Raw genomic sequence first — 18335 nt, 5'->3', positions numbered from 1 at the left:
AGGTACTCATGGAGCTTGATGATCAAATAAACAATAATGTAAGATTCTCTCAGGTTTCTTCATATATAATTCAAAAGCGTTGGTTGAATCTTAAGTGCGGAAAAGAGAGAAATCCGGAAGATTCAAGAACAAGCAGATGAACAAAAGACTAAATTATTGAAGTTAACTTTTGATTTCATCTTGCGGCCAAACGCTAACCTTCTCCTTCTCGTATTTGATATACAGAGCAGCCGCCGCCGCTACGAAGTATACTTGAATCAGTATAATCGCTGGCGTGTGGTAATTGATGACGCCTTTTCCAGTGGCTAATTCCACTAGAACCAGTGCCGATAATCCGAGTATCGCAATCCATCCATTGATCCTCTCGCTGTACGGACTGAATCCGAATTCTACCTTAAGTCCGCCGGAAACCGCTTCCTTCAGCGGCACTGGCGGAAGATACACTGACGAGGCGGCGGCGGTTGATCCTTTCCTGGACTTCCGAGCCTTACGAATCTCTGCCTTCTTTCCCGTTCCGCGTCGGAGTTGGAGTCGGGCCAGTCGGTCCTCGAAATCGTCGCCGTCCGATCTAGGTTCCGAATCGGCGGCAGGAGATTCCGGATCTGCTGCTCTGGTTACGAAGGTGAGAGACTTCGGCTTGTGAGGCTTGGAATTGGAAGCGAAAGCGAGGGAGTTTGGAAATTGCAGTGAGGAAGATGGAATTGCCGCCATGGAAGGAGAATGCTGGGCTCGAGGATAAACTCGCCCCTCTGCTGTAACCGTCTGGACCTTATATTTTTTATTTTTCTTTTTATATTTTATTTTTCCGCTCTTTAAAATTAGTGGTTTATTTTTTTCCTTCTTTTTTTGAATTAAATAATTTAGCGGTTTCTATTTGTTCCGTTTTTATATTTTTGTTTATACGGTAATGACTAGAAATGATAATTATTTAAAGTTTAGGGACTAAAAAAATAAATTTAAAAATATTAAGACAAATAAATATTTTAAAAGTATTGGTGTGAAGTTTTAGAAACCAAATTCGTTAGTTCGCTCTCCAGGTCAATGCCATCGCCGATTTGGATTTCTCGTGATTCTTCCTTGATTCCATTCTTACTCTCTCTCGGTATCACCAGCAAAACGAGCATGTATTAGATCTGCGTTTCGGTATTGTTCGCTCTCTGCCTTTAGGATAGTAATCTCTTTGAATCGGTTGAGTGTGTTTCTTTCGAGGCAGAGCGGAGTTTTGTGGAAGTTTGAGTCGTTGTTGAGGATCAGCTGTTCAAATACTGGAATGTTTTCTACCAGTTCAATCGATTTCCTTATCAAGTGATTCTGGTGATTTGATGATCGGTTAGATGTGGAATGTGTTTGCGTAGATGGAGGTTTATGCTTCTTTTATTTTGTTCCTTTTAATTTTATCGTCAATTTAGTGTTGTTCGTTACGATTCTGGAATCTTTTGTTCTTTCATGAGATGGATGGAGAAGTTTTTGCGTGGATATTCTGCATAGTTGCTCTGAAATTTATTAACATTATGCCGAAAATTTCACTGCTGGAGTTTGATATACGGTTCATTGTGCTGTGTCTCCCCTGATCCAATCTCGAGGCGTGGATCATCTAAATTTTTGTGGTTAAAATTTGAACACAGGAACCTCTCATATGCTGGATTTAAGATTTGGATGCTGGTTTTATGATATTTTCACGATGCAACAGTGCTGCATCGCTAATATCTTTAGTTTTCGCTTGAGATTCATTGATTATTTCGACACAATGCCTGTCATATGCTATCTCGCATACTGAATCTTTTTTAAGATTACTAATGTATTGGTATCCATACGGTGCAGAAATCGGAAGTGAATTCTAAGAAGTTAGTGAGATTTTGGTGTTGGATTGAAGTGGTAAAAGATCAAGAAACTGTATTAAGCCGAGGTTTTGGAATAATGGCGGTACCAGAAAGTGAAGAGGTGCTCAACATTTTTCTTTGCTGTTTTCTGGATTTTGAAGCTCGTGCAAGTTTCTTCTTATAGGGTTTTATAATTATTCAGTAAAATGTTCCATTGGCACTATGCAGGTTGGTTTTAAGCGCATTGGATTCTCAGTTAGTGATTATGATGCAAATCTTCCTATCAAGAAAAGGAGATTTCCGGTAGTGCAGATCTCTCCATCTCCATCTGAAGGTATATCTTCATTCCATCCAGATGGAAATTTATTGAAGATTGAGCGGCCATCTCCACCTAAAAAGCTATCTTCATTTAATCCCGATGAAAATTCGTTAGAGGTCGAACAGCCGAGTCTATCTGTGACAATAGTTTCAAGTTCTAGTGCAGACACATGTTATGGGTTGTCAAACAGGAACCAGGACTGTGTTTCTAATGAGAATAAACGAAAATCTGATACTCATTCATGCTATGTGGATATGGTCCAGAACGATATTGGGATGCCAGGAGTCGAGTTTCCGGGACCCGGTTTGGGAGGACATGAAGATAAGTCCTTGGTAACTGAAAAACACTCCGTTCATCGATCACCGGAGATCTACGGTGAGTTGAAGTTATCATCAACTGGCGTCGACTCGGATCCTCTTGGTAGTAACAAAGAGGAAGAAATTGATGTAAAAATGCCTGAAGAAAAGTGCAGCTCTTCAATTTGTCAAGTTGAAGGAGGAGCTGAAGTATCAGAGAAATTGGTTTCTTACAAGAGTGACCTGAATAAGCAGAATTCTTTGGAGCCTGTGTTAATGGACTTGTCTTTAAACAAGCAAGGAAGTAGCTGCCATTGTGTCAAAGGTAACGTAGGGTCTGATTGCGATGATTGAATCAGATGGTAGCTGGAATATTGCCGAGGTTGAAGACGACGACGACGATGATAATAACATAGAAGAAGACTATGAAAATGGCGAGGTTCGGGAATCAATGCAAAAAGAGGCCCGTGCTTGTGAGAAAAGAGAAATTGAGCCATTGGATCATGCTGATTGTGATGATAAGAAGATCAATTCTGCTGGATTGCCTGATCATGAATGTTTCACATTAGGCCCTCTGGAACAGGAAACGAAACCTGAAAATCTGGACTCTAAGAGTGAAGACGATGTTCATACTACAACTGAAAGTACATCTTGTGAGCAAGAACATGAAGATCTTTGTGTGAAAGAACCACTTGACGTAGAGAATACTATTGGTGAGGATGTAAACAGGCCTATGAAGGCTGCAGGAAGAAGCCAATTATCTCAATATGTTAATAAGGACAAGTTAGAGGGCCACGACACCGCCGATGAAATCGAGGAACTGATTCCGAAATTTTCTCAGGGTGAGATGGAGAAAGCTATTGCTGTAGAGGTAGAGAGCAGAATAGGGATCTAACTTTGCCTACCAATATGTTGGACAAACGATCTGGGGAATGGGACTTTGGTCCCAACTTTTCTCCTGAAACATACAGTGACCAGCAGATAGATTACCATGTTCCTGATCTTGATCACGACCGATATAAAATTATTCCTGATGGTCGATTTGTCGGTGCTAACCGTCGCAGTAGGTCATTGCTGGACAATGAGGGACCTTTTTTTTTTCCATGGACCCTCAAGGAGGAGGTCACCTGGAAGAACTCATGGACCATGGTGGCAAAATGGTTAACAGAATGCCTAGAGATTATAGTCTTAGTAGATGCATGATGAAGTTGGTTCTTTTGATCAACATGTAGGAAAGTTCACTAGGAACTTTGCTGATGACACGGGATCCGATATATCGACGACCTCATCCTGCATACGAATTAGACAGACCTTTGTTCCGGGAAAGAAGGAACTTCTCATTCCAAAGAAGTGATTCTAAGTCTATAGTAAGATCCCGATCTCGCTCTCCGAGCCAATGTCTCTTTGAAAGATCTGATAGGTTTTATGGACGTCCCGACATGACACGTCGAAGATCTCCAAATTATAGGACAGACGGGACGAGATCGCCCGATCAGCATCCTATATGTGCGCATATGACAGGCCAAAGACAAGGATTCTGTTTCCTTTCACCATCTGATGATTTGAGGGATGTTGGTCCTACACCCAACCATGGCCATATGAGATCTATCATTCCTAATAGGAATCAAACTGAAAGATTACCTCTTAGAAACAGAAGTTATGATGCTATAGATCATCAAGTAAGGATAGGGAGCAATGAACTTTTTGATGATCCCGTACGCTCGGGTCAACTGAGCGAGTACGGTGGTGGCGTACCCGATGACGAAAAAAGAAGATAAACGGACACAAAATTTAGTTTCATGTATAATCAAACCATAAACTTGTAATTTTGTGTTTAATTAGTTCGTTAATTTTTTAAAAATATTGAGTAGGTTAACAATCTATTTAACATAAAATTGAAAGTTCGAGAACCTATTAGAGAAAAAATTAAAAGTTTGTGGGCTTTCCTATGGTAGTCCTGTTGTGGCCTCTGACTGTCCATCTCGACAAATTGAGGCCTCTGACTGTCCATCTCGACAAATTGAGACTTTCTCTATTGGGAGTTATCAAAGGAGGAATAGGCATATGCTTCGCTTTTGGGGATTCGAAAGAATACACTTCTCCCTTCTTCATTGATATGGAGGAAAAGAAACTCTCTACTGTCGAGAAGCTACTAGACATTAGGTAAGTGGTTTAATGAGGATAACTAAGTTGACATGTCGAGGCGCTTATCAAAAAAATACTTCAAAGACTTTGAGATCGAGGTATCATTAGTCGAAGAAGACCCTACCCCATCTATGTGGCCTACTTGATGAATGTCAAGCGGATAGAAAGTGGTTTAATGAGGATAACTAAGTTGACATGTCGAGGCGCTTATCAAAAAAATACTTCAAAGACTTTGAGATCGAGGTATCATTAGTCGAAGAAGACCCTACCCCATCTATGTGGCCTACTTGATGAATGTCAAGCGGATAGAAAGTGGTTTAATGAGGATAACTAAGTTGACATGTCGAGGCGCTTATCAAAAAAATACTTCAAAGACTTTGAGATCGAGGTATCATTAGTCGAAGAAGACCCTACCCCATCTATGTGGCCTACTTGATGAATGTCAAGCGGATAGAAAGTACAATGGAGAAGAAAAAAAAGATTCTTAATCGGAGAGGAACGAACAGCTTGAGCATTTGAAGTTGTGATCATAAGTTGATAATTTACTATTTTAAATATTTGTAAAATTTATTTAAAATATTTATGGGCAATTTAATAAGTACAATCAAACAACGGCAATGCTATCCATCATGGAAGAATGTGAAAGGATTTGATTGATTATTAATTATTTATACAACTGTTTTTTTTTTTTTTTTTAATAACAAAATTAAACAACTGTACAAGATCCCAAGGGGCTGTCTTAAATTGTTTTAAAATATTTTTATTAATTTTCTATTTTTCATTTAATGTTGTGGTTATAATTACATGGCCTGTGGATGTCCTATCTTTTTGGTTGTAAATTGATTTTCTTTTTATAAAAAAGATCATTTATTTTTATAATAATATATTATATCATTAAATTTGATGTTATAACTTAATAATAAACTTCAGAGTCAATTTGTTAATACTTTTTAATAAATAAGCTGTTTTCAATACATTAAATTATTCTACTAAAAGTTTTAAAAATTAATTATTGAAGGTACTAATCATTTAGATAATAAAATTATGTAATTATTAATTATTGATTTTAATATTTAATTAATTTATTACTATCTAAAATATATGTGATTGTTTATTATATATATATATAATTTCTAGCATTTTTCACACTATGATTGTCGTAACTCTTACCATAGTTAAGAATGTTGTAACTTTCCATAAAAAAATTGAACTGAGAGAGCGATCCTCTCGATGAGCTGACCATACCTGAAACCGAAAAAGGTGAATAATAAGTAGAGAATATTAGGGCATAGTCAAACGATCTCGACAAAATGAACCCATAACTTTAAAATCTAGCTTGAATCCGTCACTTGACATGGAGGAGCCCATTTAGACCGAGTCATGTGAAAAATTCATGTCACCCATCGTCGGATATATACATATTTTTCTTCATTTTTCTCATTAAACTCATAAATTTATTTAAACATGAAATGATATTTAAATCTAAATCTCATGCAACTAAAACATAATAATTAAAAAATTTATTAAAATATTGTTTTTAGCACTTTTTATATATATATATATATATATATTAAAAAATATTATATTTTCACGTTAGCTTTCCACTAATAATTAACGAAGAAAACAAAATATTAGGAATAAAAATGTAATTATTTCTAAAATAAATGAGAAGGTACAATGTAATCGAAAGCAGAGGATTATTCCCAGATAAACGCCCGCGCCTGGTGCGTGCTATATATATCAACAATCAATGAGCGTAACTGAAACTTTTGAATCATTCTGATTTGACGTAATTACCCTTCCCATTTTCAAATCCCCAGAAAGTAACCATTTCCTTTTATTCGTTCTTCCCATTTTCCCTCGCTCCTCCTTCAACTCCGCTGCTTCTCTCTTTTTTACTTCCACTATCGCCGTCGCCGGCCACTTTTCGGCTTCAACTTTTTTTCTCGCCAGCGCTTTTTAATCCTTTCTCCTTCGAATTAGGAATTTATTTCTCTGCGGAATCTTACTGTTCTTCCCTTGGTAAGTCGCTGACTCTTGTTCTTGTCTTAAATTGTCGACTAATCATGTAGTATTTTGCGTTAGCTTACTGTTGATTGTTGATTTTGATTATTTGGTGAGGAGTAGTGGTGCGGATTGATTGATAATGTGGATGTTTGTACTTTATTTTTAGTTTGAGGAGAAGGAAGGAATCGGAGTTGGAATTTTGTGCGTGTGGCGTAAAATACGTTGAGATGATATCGTAAACTGGGGTTTGGGGGTGGTCTGTTCATAGTTTGAGTATAAAACTTCGCTTCGTCTGAAGGCTGGTTGTTTTTGCTTTTGAACGAGCTTTTAGGCCATTAGCTTTTTTCTTTTCTCTGTAATTTTCATCGACAATCGGAGGGCGTGAAAATTAACGGGTTAATGGTTAGCGCCGATTATATGAAATTTCTGAGTTTCCTCGTTTGTAATTCATTTTTCCTTTTATTCTTGCAAATTCTTGTTCGTAGCTTGATGGTGGTTGCCTAATTCATTGTATTCTTTTGGATTTTCAGTCAATACATTATTACATAAAAACATTACTTTCAGAATGTGGATTTCTGGCATTTTTTCAGCTTATTTTTTAACTTGTTATTAGGTTTTATATGAATGTGGATTTCTGGAATTCTGGCATTTTTTCAGATTATATGACATTTCTGCGTATGATGAATGCTTTGCTTCCATGGTTCTTTGTTCCCATTAAAAGTGAATCCTTTTACCATTTGTGGAAAGCTTAGTAGCGAAGAGCAGGGATCAAGTATCCATAGACTTCACCGGTTATAGTAAATCAGGTGTAGAGTTCACACAATGAAGAAGTTGTTCTTTTTCAGAACTTCAGCACCTAGCCACGGCAGTACTGAAGTTTCTCCATCAAAAACAGAAAAACAAGATTTCACAGATCATCCATTTGAAGGTGGGTTGGACAATGTTGCAGGTAGCTACAAGAGCTTCACTTCCAAATTATGATAGAACAAACCTGATATTGATGAACTGAATGAATGCAGGTACTGGTCTTAGACGAAGTCGATCGCTGTCTTCAGCATCATTGCTTGATGGTGGGAAGCATAAAAGTTCTTCTGGTTCAAAGAATAAAAATAGATCTCTGTATGGTAACTTCATTGGTTCTTCAGATCAGCAATGTGAACATTCAAACCGGTAAGGCTTAAACCAGTTATTATTTTAAGAACAAGACGAGAATCTGTTTCCATTCAAGTTAATCCTTCTTGATCGAATGTTTAATGCTTAAAACTGATTTATCTGGCCCATGGTATTGCTAGCTGTCAAACCCCACCATTAAGAAGACAGTGTAGGGCAAAGAAATTGGAGATGCTATATAATGATTATGGAGGTGTACCAGGGAGGTCTTGTTCTGCATCTGCTGCTTCATGCCGAAGTTATTGTGATTCTTCAGGAAATTCTTCCACTTCCTCTAGTAATGTCTCAAGTAAAATCTTGGACCGATATATTGATGATGGTGAGCAACAGGCAGAATCAAGCAAGCCCCAAAAGAGTATTCCTTCAAGAAATCACCCTAGAAATGGTAGTAGGAGGCGCCCCCCACAAGGTCGATGTACGGCACCCACTTCGCCAAAATATGTTATTGATGAGAAGACAACAAGTCAGCCATTTGAAGAATTTCCAAGATCGAATTATCATTTATTTCCTTCAAAGTATGCCGAAAATGGATTGGGGAATGAATCTCCAAGAACCATAGCGAAGAATGTAATTGAGAGGCTCTCCCAATCTCATGGGATTCCTACAACAAATCCAATCACCGTCGGAGATATACATGATAGATCCTCTAATGAACGTTATGGTTCTAATGCGAATGTGATTCCCCAGAAAGTCTATTCGGTAAATGAACCGTTCGAAGCCATTAATAGAAATAATGTGGAGAGCTCTGGTGTAGATAGACAAAACTTAAGAAATCATAGTGAAGTGTTAAACCTTGTTGAAACTGAAGAGGATATGGATGTGGAACTCAAGAGGAGAATCAAGGTGGCAAAGGAGAGAGTCATACTTTTCGGAGAAGAACGCGACCGGGAAAGCTATCTTCAACAGAGGACAGGAGTTTCAGGTTTGATTCAGACAATCAGACACATTAATGAGGAGAAAATGAGCTTAGCACTTGAGATTTTAAGTCTTCTACAGTCCCAAATTACTGAAAGGGCTTCTGCAAAAGAAGAGCTGAGACTGGCAAAGGAAATATTGGATTCTCAAACTAAGAAACTGGACAGAGAAAAGATTGAATTGCAATCAGAACTGGAGAAAGAGCTTGACAGAAGGTCCAGCGACTGGTCATTAAAGCTAGAAAAGTACCAATTGGAAGAACAAAGGCTACGTCAAAGAGTTCGGGAGCTAGCCGAGCAGAATGTATCTCTACAAAGGGAAGTTTCTCTTATTAATGAGAGGGACACAGCGAATAAATGCATAATATCAAATTCAGAGCAGAAGGCTAAGGACCTGACTGTAATGGTAGATAAATTACGGGATGAAAACCGAGTTTTGACTCAGAATCTCTCCGACTTGCAGGATAAGTACAAAACTGCTAAAGAAGATAGAGAATCCTTTAAGAGAAATTTTGAGGAAAAGGATAAGGAATGCAAGGAGTTGTATAAAACAACAACGAGGCTAACGAGGACCTGCTCTGACCAGCAGAAAACAATCAATGGATTGCAGGAACGGTTTACTTGCGAATTAGGGAAGAACACAGAAATCGAAAGGTTCGACAAGCATGTGGCGAAATTGCAGATGGAACAGATAAGGTTAACTGAAGTGGAATTGGGATTGAGAAGGGAATTAGAATCTTGCAGGTTCGAAATCGATTCCCTTCGGCACGAGAATATAAACATATTCAACCGCTTAAAGCACAATGGGAAAGACAATGGTGCTTTAACCATCAAGCTTGATGAGGAAATGTTAGCACGTGTCGATTATCTACAATGTCAAGGGCTGACATTGTTGAATGAAGGCTTCCAGCTATGTGCAGAATTCTTTGAGTTCATGAAAGAGAGAATGCAGGGAATGGAAGTGGTGAAGAACAATTTGGATGGGCTATATTTGATTGAATCTGAGATGAAAGTTCAAGGATTAAAGCGTGGAACCGAAAGCTTAAAACGAAGTTTAAAGATAGCATCTTCATTATTGTATAAGAAATCCAATCAGTGTGTAAATGCAGCAGATGAGTCGATGCAATTAGATTGTGATGCTTCAGAGGTATTCATTCAACTGAATCTAGTTACCAATCATCCCTAATGTCAAATTAGGTTCTTTAAATGCTTTTCTCTCTTGCAGCATGTTGTAAAATATGAGCTTAGAACAGAAAGGTTACTAACGAGTCTGTTGAGAGAGAAGCTTTACTCTAAGGAGCTAGAAATTGAGCAGCTGCAAGCTGAAATTGCAACGGCAGCTAGAGCCAACCACATTCTTAGATGCGAGGTGCAAAGTGCACAAGACAGCATATCCTGCATTACACACAAGCTAAAGGATCAAGAACTCCAGGTAATTCTCCATTTTCATACTCAAATAACCTTGGTTTGGTTCCTGTAATGAATGAATGAATCTTTGGGTTTAATAATCCTAATTCGTTACAGATTTTGAAAAGGAATGAGAATATGAACCGGTTACAAAATGACCTTGAAGAATCGACTACAGAATTGGCAATCATTAAGGGAACCATGCCAAAGATTTCAGAGGAAAGAGATATTATGTGGGACAAAGTGAAACAATACAGTGAAGAGAATATGTTACTCAACTCGGAGGTGAATCTATTGAAAAAGAAGATAGAAACACTTGAGGAAGACATTCTTCTCAGGGAAGGTCAGATTACAATCCTCAAAGACTCCTTGAGAAACAAATCTTTTGACCTTCTTGGTAATATTGAATCCACAGACGAATTTCTCATACGATGATAGCAAGAGAATCAGGCTTTCCTATTAATTAGATGATCTCACTGTTCATAGTTCATAGTCATTTTTTTCAAGGTGCTGTTCATCTTGCCTCCCTCTTGATTTTTCATTTATTTTTTCTGGCTCTTTTCAGTTTGAATCTTCTCCACCATTTTTCTTTTTTATTTTGTTTTTGTGATTCAGAGTGTAGTGGTTTTAAATGACAATCTGAGGAGTTTCTGTTATTGATATATATATATATATAGATAGATAGATAGAGAACTGTGTAGAAGATTCTGACTGTAATTATAATATTTGTGTGTAAGAACCCATCAAATGTTAATATTGTGAACAAAATTTCAAAATACACGATTACTATCAAATGAACCATTCAATTGATAACGCTATTGATTGGAACTTTAAGATCCATAGATAAGGAGGCAAAGCGATTATGATACCGAGTACAAACACTATTCGTATGATCTCGCAAAGATTGACGAATGCCTCTTTTTTCATTCTCATATCACTCGAATACATCAAAAACTACAGCAGGGCTTGAGAGTTTGTAAGAAGAATTGAGAAGAGAAAAAAAATGCTCAAACAAAAGCAAAGTACATAATCTTCAACATCAACACTACCATGGATTAATGTGGACAGGTTAAGAAATACACTACAACGATTTCCATGTTACATATGTTCACCTCTGCTATCATCCTCACCGATACCGTCTCCCCCATGTCTGCAACGAAAACGACAGACAGTAGAGAAGTTAATGGATAACGAAAACGAGCTCCTTACTACTTGTTTGTTCATGGTCAAAACATACCGCCAAGACGAGGTTAGATTTCTAGCTTTTCGATCCAGTTGCAGGTTTTCCAATGCAGCTGAGGTTCTCATAACATCCTCGGGAAGGTCATTCCCATCGTATCGCCAACTGTATTCATCTTTTCGATAACCAGACAAAGAAGATCCTACCCTCCTGCTATCTGAAAAAGCTAAGATCATGACATGAACAGAGAAGAGGAAGCAGATAATTAAATAAGAAATGGCTACATGACTTACCAGATGCCTGTGAACCAGCACCAGACCTGACATAAACAGACAACAAAGTTAGGGATGACCAAAATGAAGCTATATTATTAGTTCAGGCATGTGTTTACCACCTTCCTATCGGAGGTAATCCCCCAACAACAGATGAAGAAGGTCTCCTACTGTTTCGAGACTCGTGACTGGACATTGAATCAGATTCTGAAGTGGTTATTCTCCTTCCAGGACCCCGAGTTTGAGATAAATTCTGATTTTTTAAAAAGAAATGAACAAAATGTCAAGAAGTTGCCAGTAAAAAACAAATAAAAGAGAAGGAAGATCACTTTTGAAGACCATGGTTAAGGTACAAATGAACAAAAAAAATACGAACATCTTTCTAACGCATTAATTTGCTAACATCGGTTACAAACAAAAAATATACACGTAAGTAGTTTGCAGTAGAACACTTGACACAGCAGGAGTGTTAAGAAAAATAGCATATCTCAAAAATTAAACTGTTTAGAGAACCAATAAATGAGATCCAACCAACCTCAAACTTCAAGAATCCCTCAAGAACATCCAAGAGCAACGGTCCACTATCTCCATTTCTGTTAAGATCATATCCGTTTTTAATACTAAATTCCTTCAATTCAGCTTTCCAAGAATCCTTTTGCTGCAGAATTAAAAGACATTAGACTTCATATAACTTTTTGTATCGTTATATTTTTTCGGGTGCTGTAGAACTTGGTGGTAATTGAAGGGGCAGTGTGCTAGGTTACCATATTGCACTCTGGGAGATAAACTTTTAGAGTGTGGTTTAGCTGAGCCCAATCCAAATATTCACAAATTAGAGCAGTAAGCAGACCCCCTGCAAATAAAGATATCAAAATGTGGATAGATAAATTGCATAAGGTGAATCCGTGAATCAAAAAGAACAAAATTGATAAAGAACAAAATTTTCATTGAGGGAACCAAACTTTCATAGATTATAAAATTATTTGTGAACGAACCTGATGGTGAAGCGTGAAGCTGCTTTGCTCGATCATTGCAACTACCAAGTAATGCAGGTGGCAAGCCTTCATCTTTGTCAATAACACGATCCTCTTCTTCAATTGCCTCAAACACACTGGCTCTAAGTTCAGCCTGGCGAAAAAAAGGAGCGGGTGAATGATTTGTTACATGGAAAGGCCAACTGAAGCAGAAAATGTTAGTGAGAATTCAAGAAAGAGAACAAAGTTGCTTGAATATAAGGAAAGGAATAATAATGGAAGCGTATGACAGAAACCAGTCAAACATCCAAGGGCTCCAGAACACCCATGAATAACGAAAAGTCCAATTCCAGCAAGACAACCGAGAGCGCAGAAACCTTGAATCGATTCATATGATATCGCTGAAAACTTGGGAGGATGACTCAAATTTCGAAGTAATTTCATTCCAAGTCCAACCAGCTTCAAACTAGAGAGAGAGAGTGAAAGAGTGAGTGAGAGAGAGATTCACTCTCCTCCGTCCTAATTCTTCCTAAATCTGAACGAAGAAACAAAACCCTAGCTTCAACCTACCGCATTCTGAGTCCTGACCGATCAACAGCACAAGAACACCAAAAATCCAAGAAATCCAGTAGAAAGAAAAACAGTGGAAGATCTAATATATGCCGAAAGAGGACAAAATCTGAACGATAGAACAACAAAAAATTCAAGAACGCGATGAACATTCAAAAGAATTACACGGATCTTGGCGAGGACACCCTTCTTCTCGAGAGTCCGAGTGACGAGAGTCTTCAAGTCCATCATTTCTCTCGTATAATCGTCCATCTTTGTCTACTCCTCGGGCCTTCGCTACGCTGTGACGGTTTTCCTGAGCTCTGCGTGATGGCGGGTAAGAACATCAACTACGGGGAAGTGGGCATGAAAGGGAGCAGAAATAGAAGGTGAACGCGAAGCATGGCAAAAGAGCGTCAAAATGAATCGTGAAATCGTGATCGTCGCTGTCATGGGAGCCGTGGGCTCCGTTAGAGGCTGCAGTTTCCTTGACGCTCGGCTAACCTGGGCCATTCCTCCTTAGTCATTTGATCCGTGGGCCTAAAGCCCATTCCTTCTTAGTACTGTGGGCCGTGGACCTCAAGCCCATTTCTCCTTAGTAATTTGGTCAGTGGGCCTCAAGCCCATTCCTCTTTAGTCATTTGGGCCGTGGGCCTCAAGCGCACTACTACAGTTCCCTTTTCTTTTTTTTCTTTTTTTAGGTATATTCAACCATTCATTTAAAATTTTCATAGTATTAATTCTAATACAACTCCAAAATTTCAAATTTATTTCAAATTTAGTGATTAAATTTATAATTTAAAAGTCGTAAGACTAAAAAGCACCCGATAAACTTAAAATTTAATCAAAATAATAATGACGACGGTATAGAATAAAAGACAATAATTTTCAATCTTAGAAAAAAGTGTAACGACTCGTACCCAGAATCTGGATCAAGAGTCAAAACCTGTGTCCCGATATTCTCGTACAACACGGGCATGTTAATTACTCATCAATTCTAAGAGCGAAAATTATCCCCACATGTCATCACTCAAATGTATCTTATAAAAATTCTTAACATATCAATTAACATAAAATTGTTAAAAGTAAAGCACATGTAATGTTAGAGTTCTTACGATCGAGCAACCGAAAATGAATGTGCACCTTGTTAGTATAGATAGAAACTTTAAATTATTTTACGCATTTCTTAGTCGTCTTATTTTGATGATTGTTGTCATTGCCTAGCTCATTTACCCATCTCTAATTTACTTGAATATTACAAATAATAATAATTATTATTATTAGTTTTCATGCATTAACCGTCATATCACATGATTAGTGATGTCAATAATGTCAAATAAATATTTTAAATTTAATATATAAATGTGTCTCTAATTTGTCTGATTTTTTTTTAAAAAAACATTAAACATTTTTATTTGGTACAATTTAAAAATGATTAAATCACTACAATATCAAAAAGATTCGATATGCTCGTTGTTTAGCATAATGGAATAAAGTGTAAAGGAAGGAAAACCTCAAATGATAAATGAAATAAAGCACAATTCTTCATTTTTTATTTATTTTTTATTTAGTTCCATTAATCTTTATTCTTTCGCATGCGTTTTCTTTGTAATATTTAATGTAAACAACTTTTAAAACACAATTTATATTCTTAGTATATCAATGAATGTCATGCTTTTAATTATTTTTTGTTTTACACCATCTCTTTTATTAACAATTTTAGTTAATTGTATTAATATTTAAACTAAATAAAAAGCAAATAATTGAGTGTTTAAACTTAAAACTTTTATTAATTTGTTAATTATTTTTTTTTTAAAACATGTTTTTTTTTATCATTTATGCTTATTATTGTTTCTTTGTTACAAATCATTTACTTAAAAATAATTACTAATATTAACTACTAAATAAACTCAAACAGCTAAAATTTAAATTATATTAATATATTTATTAATAAAAAAATAAAAATACAAACTAAATACAATTAATTATTTAAGGTTAACTAGTGTAATAAAATTATTAAATTAATTATGAGAACTAAAAAATATTATTTATTTATATAAAATTCTAATTACATCTCTTTCATTTTATTTTGAATAAACTCAATTGCTTACAAAATTACTATAATGAATTATTTAATTATAATGAATAAATATTTATTTAATTTATTTTGACAAAAAAAAAAATTATTAAATTAATTATTTACCAAAATGTATTCTGATCATAATTAATTAATTAATATTAAATAATATAATAAAATAGTGGGGGAGTAATGATCCAAGCCATGTGGTTCTTGGCCGTCCCTATAAAAACCGGCGACTCCAATCTCTGTAACTCATAAAGACATAAACCCATTTTGGTTCTTGTTGTTCGTCAATGGCGCCCGTAGACCCACACTCCTACACTGATTCTTCCCACCCTCTAACTGTCCACATTTCCCTCTCTCTGTTCTTCGATTTTCCTGCCACCACCATTCATGCTTCTGCCCTAATTTCTCTCTCGACTTCGCACTCTGGTCCTCTCTCCCTCGATGCTCGTTCTCTTATCATTCACTCCGTTCTTGACCCTCAGTCACATGCTCTGATTCCGTTCTCGATTTCTCCTCCTGATCCTATCAAAGGTTCTCTTGTCTCCGTTTCGCTCTCTGGTCAGTCCTCTTTTCTCGTGATTTACAGTACTGCTCCTTCATGCTCGGCTTTGCAATGGATGACTCCTCCCCAGACTTTCAACAAGACGCATCCGTTTGTTTACACACAGTGTCAGGCTATTCATGCTCGTTCGATTTTCCCCTGCCAGGACACTCCAGCGGCGCGTGTGTGTTTCTCTGCGCGTTTGAATATTCCTCGTCAACTATCGGCGGTGATGGCCGCGCGGAGTGTGGAGCGTCGCCCGCCGGCTGCTGGTGAGGGTTCGATGTTGGACGGAGGGGTTGATTTGCTGTGGAGCGGAGAAGGGAGAGTGGTGGAGGAGTTTGTGATGGAGCAGCCGATTCCGCCGTATTTGTTCGCTTTTGCCGTTGGAGAGATTGCGTTCAAGGAAGTGGGACCGAGGACTAGGGTTTATGCGGAATCGGTGCCGTCGGTGCTCGATGCTGCAGCGAGAGAATTTGCAGGGACAGAGGAGATGATGAGGCAAGGTGAGAAGTTATTTGGACCGTACGATTGGGAGCGATTTGATCTGCTAGTGTTACCTCCGAGCTTTCCTTACGGTGGGATGGAAAATCCGAAGATGGTGTTCTTGACACCGACGGTGATAAAGGGGGATTCTACGGGGGCGCATGTGGTTGCTCATGAGCTTGCTCATAGCTGGACTGGGAACCTCATCACTAACAAAAACAACGAACATTTTTGGTTGAACGAGGTACCGTACTTCTGCCATGAATTGTACATTTTCTTTTTTTGTTTGCTAATTTCATTGCAATTTTAGCCAAATCAACTCGGATTTGTTCTGTTCTGTGCTAATCACTGATGATAAGATTCTAGCAAGAAGTGATTTGTCTTTGATTTTAGTGTCTGGTTCGATTATCATGGTACCCTAACTGAGGTTTTAGGGATTTAGAGTTAGATGATCGCATTATTCACTGTCTTGTCATTTCTTAGCGAAGAAGGTTTGGGAGAATATGGTCAAACTATGTGAGTTTAAGGAAACTCAATTTTGTTCTTGTGATAATTTTGGATGGATTGATCAGAAAATCCTAGTTTTGGGTATATACGTTTATGGTAAAAGGATTCAACTCTCCTCATAAGGTTAGAAATCCTCATAAGTTTAGAATGTAACGGCCCAAGTCCACCGTTAGCAAATATTGTCCGTTTTGACCTGTTACATATTGCTGTCAGCCTCACGATTTTAAAACGTGTCGGGTAGGAAGAGGAAGAGGTTTCCACACCCTTATAGGTAATGCTTCCTTCCCTTCTTCAATCAACGTGAGACTCACATAGATGAACTCTATCACGTTGTTTTGACTATAAGAGGCCTTTTTATTCCTCTTTCCTTCTTCTAATCGAAGTTTACTTTCTTCACGGATGGCCATAGGGTTTTACAACATATGCAGAAAGGAGGATTGTTGAGGTTGTGCAAGGGGAGGATGCAGCTACTCTCAATATTGGAATTGGGTGGAACGGTTGGAAAGATGATGTTGAAAGATTTAAGGATAATCTGGAATTTACGAAGCTAAAGACGAATCAAGAGGGCGTGGATCCAGATGATGTGTATTCTCAAATACCTTACGAGAAGGGTTTTCAGTTCCTATGGCGTATCGAACGCCAGGTATGTTAAATTGTTTTTTATTCGAACGGTATCGAACTTTATGTTAGTATTTCTCCTGATATTTCTCCTCTGAATGTTTATAGGTGGGCAGGCCCAAATTTGATGAATTCCTGAAGAAATATATCGAAACGTTTAAATTTAAGTCGATTGATACCGAAACGTTTCTTGATTTCTTGAAAGCAAACCTCCCTGGAATTGAGAAAGAAATAGATTTGGAATTGTGGACTGAAGGCACTGGTATCCCTCCAGATGCTTATGAGCCCGTTTCTAATTTGTACACAAAGATCCTGTCGCTAGCTAATGACTTTAAGCTTGGTAAAATGCCGAGGGAAGATGAAACTGCTGATTGGGGAGGGCAAGAATGGGAGCTCTACTTGGAGAATCTGCCTAAATCTGTTGAAGCCTCCCAGGTACGGATTTTTCGGATCAATATGTTTATATATCCCTATTCGTATGACTTCTAAGAAATGATTGAGATGTCTTAACTATCGAACTATGAATGTATAGATTCAGGCGCTAGATGCCCGTTATAGACTCTCAGAATCAAAGGATTATGAGATCAAAGTTGCATTTCTTCAACTCGCAATTTCGTCAAAGTTCCGAGATTGTTATGTTGAGGTCGAGAAAACTTTGAAGGAAGTTGGGAGAATGAAGTACCTCCGCCCACTCTACAATGCTCTTACACAAGGTTCCGGGATGGAAGAAGATAAGATTTTGGCAAAGAGGATATATTCCGAAGCCCGTGAGAGTTATCACCCGATCGCTCAAAGGGTTGTTGAGGCCATCTTCTCCAAGAACATGTAAGTATTGGAACCTTAATTTGTCACCTACCATTAATGTTTGGAGGAGTCTCTCTAGCATAGTGGTCTAAGCCTCTCCGGCAAACTATTTTCCCAGCTTGTGGAAATCTTTATAACTTTTGAGTATGAAGAGAATGAAAAAAGAGGTGACTTTAAATAGATCTATGGAAGAAGACTGCTTAAATACTAATTTCCCAACACCTTTAAATTGATCTATGG

The 18335-nt window shown here is 37.6% G+C and overlaps 5 protein-coding genes across 12 annotated transcripts; 3 read left to right on the top strand and 2 right to left on the bottom strand.

The window, feature by feature from the left end:
* Positions 1–19: 19 nt before the first annotated feature.
* On the bottom strand, positions 20–819 carry LOC111808391. The gene has a single exon (XM_023694328.1). The coding sequence runs from the start codon at positions 709–711 to the stop codon at positions 163–165; it is 549 nt and encodes a 182-aa protein (XP_023550096.1). The 5' UTR covers positions 712–819; the 3' UTR covers positions 20–162.
* LOC111808390 lies at positions 670–3782 on the top strand. Of its 3 annotated transcripts, none has more exons than XM_023694326.1 (3): positions 670–754; positions 1822–1941; positions 2049–3782. In XM_023694326.1, exons 2-3 carry the CDS (start codon positions 1918–1920, stop codon positions 2787–2789), a joined length of 765 nt encoding a protein of 254 aa, XP_023550094.1. In that variant the 5' UTR covers positions 670–754; positions 1822–1917; the 3' UTR covers positions 2790–3782. The 3 variants fall into 3 exon arrangements, with proteins under 3 accessions (XP_023550094.1, XP_023550095.1, XP_023550093.1); XM_023694327.1 differs by lacking the exon at positions 670–754 and adding an exon at positions 1024–1143; XM_023694325.1 differs by lacking the exon at positions 670–754 and adding an exon at positions 1024–1361.
* A 2585-nt stretch (positions 3783–6367) lies between these two features.
* On the top strand, positions 6368–10781 carry LOC111808294 (myosin heavy chain, non-muscle-like). 6 transcript variants are annotated; one of them, XM_023694191.1, is made up of 6 exons: positions 6368–6602; positions 7340–7536; positions 7607–7757; positions 7880–9818; positions 9897–10103; positions 10196–10781. In XM_023694191.1, the coding sequence occupies exons 2-6, from the start codon at positions 7410–7412 to the stop codon at positions 10511–10513; spliced, it is 2742 nt and encodes a 913-aa protein (XP_023549959.1). In that variant the 5' UTR covers positions 6368–6602; positions 7340–7409; the 3' UTR covers positions 10514–10781. The 6 variants fall into 6 exon arrangements, with proteins under 6 accessions (XP_023549959.1, XP_023549956.1, XP_023549957.1 ...); XM_023694188.1 differs by having other exon boundaries at positions 7245–7536; XM_023694189.1 differs by having other exon boundaries at positions 7201–7536.
* A 187-nt stretch (positions 10782–10968) lies between these two features.
* LOC111808298 (protein TONNEAU 1b-like) lies at positions 10969–13478 on the bottom strand. The gene is made up of 8 exons (XM_023694196.1): positions 13240–13478; positions 12526–12658; positions 12295–12383; positions 12066–12188; positions 11653–11783; positions 11552–11577; positions 11316–11475; positions 10969–11228 (listed from the first exon to the last, which is right to left on the bottom strand). Exons 1-8 carry the CDS (start codon positions 13324–13326, stop codon positions 11177–11179), a joined length of 801 nt encoding a protein of 266 aa, XP_023549964.1. The 5' UTR covers positions 13327–13478; the 3' UTR covers positions 10969–11176.
* Positions 13479–15341: 1863 nt separating this feature from the next.
* On the top strand, positions 15342–18275 carry LOC111808295 (leukotriene A-4 hydrolase homolog). The gene is made up of 4 exons (XM_023694193.1): positions 15342–16410; positions 17083–17316; positions 17400–17726; positions 17824–18275. The coding sequence occupies exons 1-4, from the start codon at positions 15427–15429 to the stop codon at positions 18118–18120; spliced, it is 1842 nt and encodes a 613-aa protein (XP_023549961.1). The 5' UTR covers positions 15342–15426; the 3' UTR covers positions 18121–18275.
* Positions 18276–18335: the final 60 nt, after the last annotated feature.

This window comes from Cucurbita pepo, chromosome LG13 (genome assembly GCF_002806865.2).
Source record: "Cucurbita pepo subsp. pepo cultivar mu-cu-16 chromosome LG13, ASM280686v2, whole genome shotgun sequence".
Lineage (NCBI taxonomy): Eukaryota > Viridiplantae > Streptophyta > Magnoliopsida > Cucurbitales > Cucurbitaceae > Cucurbita > Cucurbita pepo.
Note: the sequence above shows the minus strand (reverse complement) of the source record. Positions and strands in the feature narration are given on the sequence as shown.